The 7,882-nt window shown below is 37.2% G+C and overlaps 1 protein-coding gene across 1 annotated transcript; it reads left to right on the forward strand.

Moving 5' to 3' along the window:
- Window positions 1–5,205: 5,205 nt before the first annotated feature.
- LOC131438682 (zinc finger protein 354C-like) lies at window positions 5,206–7,323 on the forward strand. Its single transcript, XM_058608855.1, has 3 exons — window positions 5,206–5,396; window positions 5,458–6,582; window positions 6,655–7,323. The coding sequence occupies exons 1-3, from the start codon at window positions 5,289–5,291 to the stop codon at window positions 6,817–6,819; spliced, it is 1,398 nt and encodes a 465-aa protein (XP_058464838.1). The 5' UTR covers window positions 5,206–5,288; the 3' UTR covers window positions 6,820–7,323.
- The last annotated feature ends 559 nt before the right edge of the window (window positions 7,324–7,882 follow it).

Raw genomic sequence — 7,882 nt, forward strand, 5'->3', positions numbered from 1 at the left:
AACGAAATTTATCGGGTCGTTCAAAAGTTATAGTCGAAAACGTAAATGTTGTTCTCATATGAGAGATATTTTTACATTTTAAAAATTTTTGTATGAAGGCATCCAAAAAGGCACTTCTAGATGTGCGATCATTCGATTTGTTATATTATTTGCTAACTCTGACGAAATTTTGAACGAAATTTATCGGGTCGTTCAAAAGTTATAGTCGTAAACGTAAATTTTGTTCTCATATGAGAGATATTTTTCCATTTTAAAAATTTTTGTATGAAGGCACCCAAAAAGGCACTTCTAGATTTGCGATCATTCGATTTGTTATATTATTAGCTTACTCTGACGAAATTTTGAACGAAATTTATCGGGTCGTTCAAAAGTTATAGTCGAAAACGTAAATTTTGTTCTCATATGAGAGATATTTTTCCATTTTAAAAATTTTTGTATGAAGGCACCCAAAAAGGCACTTCTAGATGTGCGATCATTCGATTTGTTATATTATTAGCTAACTCTGACGAAATTTTGAACGAAATTTATCGGGTCGTTCAAAAGTTATAGTCGAAAACGTAAATTTTGTTCTCATATGAGAGATATTTTTCCATTTAAAAAATTTTTGTATGAAGGCACCCAAAAAGGCACTTCTAGATGAGCGATCATTCGATTTGTTATATTTTTAGCTAACTCTGACGAAATTTTGAACGAAATTTATCGGGTCGTTCAAAAGTTATAGTCGAAAACGTAAATGTTGTTCTCATATGAGAGATATTTTTACATTTTAAAAATTTTTGTATGAAGGCACCCAAAAAGGCACTTCTAGATGTGCGATCATTCGATTTGTTATATTATTAGCTTACTCTGACGAAATTTTGAACAAAATTTATCGGGTCGTTCAAAAGTTATAGTCGTAAACGTAAATTTTGTTCTCATATGAGAGATATTTTTCCGTTTTAAAAATTTTTGTATGAAGGCATCCAAAAAGGCACTTCTAGATGTGCGATCATTCGATTTGTTATATTATTTGCTAACTCTGACGAAATTTTGAACGAAATTTATCGGGTCGTTCAAAAGTTATAGTCGAAAACGTAAATTTTGTTCTCATATGAGAGATATTTTTCCATTTTAAAAATTTTTGTATGAAGGCACCCAAAAAGGCACTTCTAGATGAGCGATCATTCGATTTGTTATATTTTTAGCTTACTCTGACGAAATTTTGAACAAAATTTATCGGGTCGTTCAAAAGTTATAGTCGTAAACGTAAATTTTGTTCTCATATGAGAGATATTTTTCCGTTTTAAAAATTTTTGTATGAAGGCATCCAAAAAGGCACTTCTAGATGTGCGATCATTCGATTTGTTATATTATTTGCTAACTCTGACGAAATTTTGAACGAAATTTATCGGGTCGTTCAAAAGTTATAGTCGAAAACGTAAATTTTGTTCTCATATGAGAGATATTTTTCCATTTTAAAAATTTTTGTATGAAGGCACCCAAAAAGGCACTTCTAGATGAGCGATCATTCGATTTGTTATATTTTTAGCTAACTCTGACGAAATTTTGAACGAAATTTATCGGGTCGTTCAAAAGTTATAGTCGAAAACATAAATTTCGAATTACAATTTTTTTCATCACTTATTATCATCTCTCAACACACATGATTAACTGCAAAATTCATGTACACGCTCGTGGACAACTGATGGTCGTACCAGGAATGCGATACCAAAATCGAAGGGCACATTTACAACCGCGCGAGTGCTACAAACAACAGCTGCCGTCAAGACTTCGGTGACGAGTAAGTATTTTGTAATTTGGCAATTTTTCCACAAATTAATGCATTATTTGTTTTCCTTAGATCCTACGGAATTACCCTCAACCCTTGGTCTAGAACATTGACATACCGGTGGAGTCTAGACGCCGTCGAAGATTCCATTCAGTACTGTCGAAATGCCGAGTGACATTCTAACCAACATTGGCTATCTGAATGTGCGATTCGGTGCTCATAATTTCGGCACAGACGATTCTTTCGAAAATGTTTCTGGTCAGTCAGATGTCGTCGCAACAGAACTACCGGAACAGATCCCACAATGTGTATGGAACACGGGACTGGATTGTATTACTGGGTAAGTCAATGTCGCTTTGGTTGTTGAGTTGTGTAGTTTTTTTGTCGTGAATACGACTTACTTTACTATGGGGCGCCTTTTCAAAATTTACCCTCTGAGAGAGTGATAAGTTTTTGATCGTGAATATCCCATGTTATATCTAATGAATCAACATAATTCTTGCTACATGCCATCGGAAATATGATCACAATTTTATGATAAAACTTTCAGTTGTGTGACATATTCTTAAATAGTTCACAATTAAACTTTTCTGAAATGTTTGGTATAAACGAGTATCAAAGAGGATAATTCATATGGCGCGTTTGCCTTTCTCGTATTTTGAAAGCTCATAGCTCAGTGATCTGTAGAAGGATTTATATAATCTAACTACCAATAGAATCGAAAATATTCAACTTGAACGTGTATTACAACAATATTGAAGTTTTTCAATAGTACACTATTGAAAAACCTGTTTGATTTAACCCATGACAGCACCAGCCAATCAGAACGCGAGATGTCTGTATCTATACAAGAGCATCCATATAAAAGTTGAATGGTTCACTTTTCCTATCATTTGCTGAGCAACTCTTCCCGAAACAAGACACACGACAGCAACATCGAGGACCTGTCGTCTCATTGTTTCCCGATATGAATGCACGAGACACCGTCAGCACAATGCCACCGAAAAAGGCAGCCAAAAAGTCCAGCAAGGCCCATTACCGAAACAAGACACACACGAGAACCATCTCAGATCTCAATATTTCCTACCAAAAGATTCATCAAGATGGGAGTTAAAATAATTTGCACCGTCACTAACACATTCAATTACGAACGGCAATGCGAAAGCGAAAGTGATGATTTTGAACACATCTTTATACTAGTTTACAAATATGCCGTGCGAAACAGATTTGCCACAGATCAATATGTATTTTTGTCGCGATTACTTTAGTATGCGGCCGAAAACAAAAATTGTTAGAACAAATGTTTCCACTTGATTTGCACATTCTACTTTCCAGGCGTATCAGAACTGGCTAAACTTAAAGCAATTCTAAATATTTCTTTATCACAGTGATGTGGTCATCCTGAAAAGGACGGGGTTTTCAACGGATGGCCAGCTGCAGATGGCGAGGGATGATTTTCGTTTTCGTTGTCATGGGCAGCGTTACCGGTCAACTCCAACACTTCGGCAACCAAGTACTCCATCACTGCCGCCAGATAGACCGGTGCACCGGCACCGACACGCTCGGCGTAGTTCCCCTTCCGAGGCAAACGATGGATTCTGCCGCCAACTGGGCACTTCAGACCAGCACGGTTTGAGCGGGACTTTGCCTTGCCCTTAATTGTTCCTCCACAGCTCGACGACCCATTCAGTATTACTGGCTGCCGCTCTGCTAACTCTCTCTTTTATATCGTTTCACTGTTTCCCGTTCTGCGTATAGGAAAGGAATTCTAACAAATGGGACGTCTTACCGTGCTACCACTAGCACGTATAAAAGGAAATGTGATGTGAGAAATAGCGTCATTTAAGTTAAAGCAGCTACTCTGTACGTACGAGACACCGTCAGAACGATGGCTCCGAAGACAGGTAGAAAAGCAGATTTGTACCGTCACTAACACATTCAATTACGAACGGCAATGCGAAAGCGAAAATGATGATGTTGAACACATCTTTATACTAGTATGGGGTCGTGTGAAAATATGCCTTGCGAAACAGGGTTGCCATATATACAGATCAATCTGTATTATCATTATTATTATTATTATTATTATCATTATTATTATTATCATTATTATTATTATTATTAGAATCACTCTTGCATACCGAAGATCGTAGATACATTTCAGACCAGGCCATTGCAATTGTCTCGTACTGAAATTTCGAGAAGAATCAGATATCTTCGAACTTCATAGCTTCAATAAAAATAAACTACAAATTTGTCGTACCTAGCTTCCTATATTAGCAAATTAAAAAGGAATTGTTTCAAGTTTGGAATATATAGTTGTAGAATAGTAGCTGTTTAATGTAACTAAACTGTACTTTAATGTAGGTGCATCGCTTCAAACTCTATTAGTGAAAAAAAGGAAAGCTTGCACAATTCATACAATCAATCAACTAACTGATATTCGGAAAAGTGATGGGAGCGTGTCAGTTTTTTCGTATTCACGACATCCAGTTATGTCTCTGACATTACTCACCCGCCTTTTTTTAATGTACAGTACTGATAACTTGGTTTCAACAGCGGAAACAAAGAAATCGTATGTTTTATGCGTTATTATTTGTTCTAAGTAATGTTATTTTTAATCAACGTGTAAGGGCAGTAATGATTCGCAACCCGCACATAGGATCAGAAAGATTTTTCTGGTCCGAAGAGGTAATGAATTCTTCATACAAGGGCCGCTATAGATAATCAACACAATCAAAATTATTCTTGTTACATTTTATTCATACGGCCCACTATCTTTTCATATACGAAAAAAAAATTTATAGCTGATAGAACGTTCCTCTTGCGATTTTTTGTATGCGATGAACATCTTGTGCTGAATACTGAATTCTATAAAAAACATTGAAAAATTAAATTTATATAATTGCAAATATTATCAAGTATGCAATATTACACTCAGGCACAAAAATTTTTTGGTGCCTAGCTTGACGGTTTCAAAATTTGACACACAGGTGGCGCAACAATCGCTTAATTCCAGGCACTAAAATTATTTTGGTGCTTGGGATTTTAGTGCCTGACTTGACGCAAAGACTTCATATTAACAAGATATCCAGCTCTCACATTTCCCGAACAAATCATTGGCAACATCCTTTTTTGCGAGCATGTCGCCCTCAGGTGAGTCCGCATCGAATCTCATACATAGAAGTAGGGGAGAGAAATGTCAAATTCGTGCGCGCCAAAATAGCAGGGCTGCGCACCCATACAATTGACATGATATGTTGAATGTGATGCCGTGCGATGGCGTTGTTGAACTGAAGATTGATTTCGCTCCAAGCTGACAGGGTCTGCTTGACGCCAGTAGCGATCTACACGCTCGCTGAATTTTAACGAAAACAATCGCTGATTTTAGGAGATTTCCTGAACTAAGTTTTTCTGCGTATTGCACAAAATAGAAAGCAAGGATAACATCAAAACGTTTGCTTATCAACAATAAATGGTTCAGTTTGTCGGTAAGCATGTATATTGATTTAATTTCGAAATGGAAAGAAATGACTGTCGACTATGCCTTGATCCGGTTGCCGAAAACTATTATTCAATTGAGAGTCCAGATTTGAAGGCGAAAATGAATAAAGTGTTCAACTTTCCAGTGAGTATGAGCATATCTAGAATGATATAATATCGGTAAGCTTTTTTTTATAAAAACGCAGATCGATCTGAAAGCAGGATACTCAACCTGTGTCTGTGGGACGTGTTTATGTGCTATATCCGAGTTCTACGAATATTCGGAACGGGTTCGAGCTAACCAGGAATTGCTGAATGTCAAAGCAGAGTCAAGTCATCTAGAAGCTTTGGATTTTATAAATGATAGTGAATCCAAGACTGACGACGCCACAAAGTCAGCATGTGACAACGAACATGATTCATCTTCTGAAGAAACGACGGACCCATCCTTCTTTGCAAATGATATAGAATCGAGAAAAAGTGTTGTAGTAAAGCAACCAGATCTTCAACAGAAAGCAAAACAAAAACGTACAAAACTGACTAAAGAAACGTTGGAGCAACAGGATGAACAGATACACGACTTCTTCAAAATGGTTTGTGATGTGTGTGGAGAACTAAGCGAGAGCTTTCCTGCTCTGCATCTTCATTTCCAGAAATTTCATAGTAGACCCGGGTACGTGGTGTGCTGCAAGAAGAAGTTGTTCAATCGTCGTTTCTTGTTGGAACACATAATCTTCCATACGAATCCGAGCGCGTTTCAGTGTGAAGTTTGCCAGAAATCATACAAAAATAAAGAATACTTGGCAGCACATTTGGCGAAAGCTCATGGACAAGGTTTCGATCGTCAGTACAAATGTACGCATTGTCAAGTATCTTTCGCTAAAAAGCACAAATTGGAAGCGCATTTGCAAAGTCATGAGAAGGCCCAGTGTCCATACTGTAACAAGATGTTAAAGGGAGCAGCGAGCCTGAAGGTGCACATCACCAACCTGCACAGTGACACGGATCGGCGCATGATCTGTGACGCCTGCGGGCGAGTTTTCTTGAGCAAGATTTTCTTCGAGCGGCACGTCCAAGAACACATGGGAATTGATCCGGTGAAAAAATATCAGTGTCAAATTTGCCAAAGTTGGTTGAAAGGTGAGCGTGGACTGCAGGATCATTTGCAACATTCGCATTACGAAAAGGAACATGAATTCTACTGTGATATCTGTCAGCGACGTGTGGCAAACTATCGGGCACTACAGAAACACAAACGTCGAGTTCACACAGACGAAAAATATGGCTGTGACTTTTGTGACCGGAAGTTCAAACAGGCGTACGCTTTGAAGGTGAGACTTGGAACTGTGGTACTATCTACCGTTATGATCTGCAATTCAACTACAATCGAGTACATATTTTAGGAGCATCGTGCCGTTCACACCGGGGAAGTATTATATACCTGTGAAATATGTAATAAGACTTCAAAATCTAGGGCAAACAGGTATGCTCACATAAAAAAAGCTCATCCTATTGAATGGGCTGAAAAAAGACGCTTAGATGCGGAAGCCAGGGTGCCAAAAACGTAAGGCGTTTCACTAACTTAACTGTTCGATAGGTACAATCCTGACTAAGCCTAGACATGGTACAGATTGGAAAACTAGTCAAATACTTTCGGTAATTGTTAAAAGGTGAACTTTCACTTTTTGTGAATGTTTTGACGACGAAAAAATAGCTGTGTCCCGACGATTTAAGCTCTTTCAAGCTGTAGAGCAATGTGTTTACATTCAGACTAAGATTAGTCGAAACTCATTTTGTACTGTATTCTATATTAGATCAAAAAAGAAAAGAAAGATAATAAATTCTATGTTTGGCTTTCTTCTTCATTTGTAAAAGAAAAAACAGAAGTTACACATTGGATAGTAGCACACTGCGTCAATTATGCGTAGAACGTGTAGTTCTATTATATTTGAAAAAGAATCGGTTTTTTTTAATTATTTTCCAAAAAGGTGTGCCAAAGAAAACCAATTCAAAATATACACAAAGAAGAACAAATTCTGTTTTTTTCTTCCCTCAGTTAACAATAAATAATGACCACGATTGAATGAATTATTTTCATAAATATTTGGAACATAAACCAATTCGTAGTGATACTAAGGGTCAAATCACTCTAAACTCTGAACTTGTCCAGACAAATAAATTCATCCGATTTGAGTACTTGGGGTCTTTGAGAGAAAAATCCTGCGCTCAATACTTGTTGGTAAAAAAGAGAATGGCACAGACGCATGAATCATAAGCTGTACCAAGTACACAAACATGAGGACATTGGAAGACTTATAAAACACGACAGACTACAGTGGACTGGACATGTAGCAAGAATGTCGGAAGGGTTTACCAAGCGGTTTCCACGTTTATCACTCAACTCTTGGCATAAAATGATACCCGAAACTTTCGACTTTCAGACAGAGTAGTGAAATCAAAGAAAATCCTTCTAATCACATCACAATAATCGAAAGAGAGAGTGAATAAAGAGAAACTGTCATTTGCTTATACGCCATAATGAAAAATCAACCGAGAAATGCCATTAAACTTTTTTAATCCCGCGCAATCCCTCTTAAACTTGGTTACACTTGCTTATCTCACACAATTTCT

The sequence above is a fragment of the Malaya genurostris genome, chromosome 3 (assembly GCF_030247185.1).
Source record: "Malaya genurostris strain Urasoe2022 chromosome 3, Malgen_1.1, whole genome shotgun sequence".
Taxonomy (NCBI): domain Eukaryota; kingdom Metazoa; phylum Arthropoda; class Insecta; order Diptera; family Culicidae; genus Malaya; species Malaya genurostris.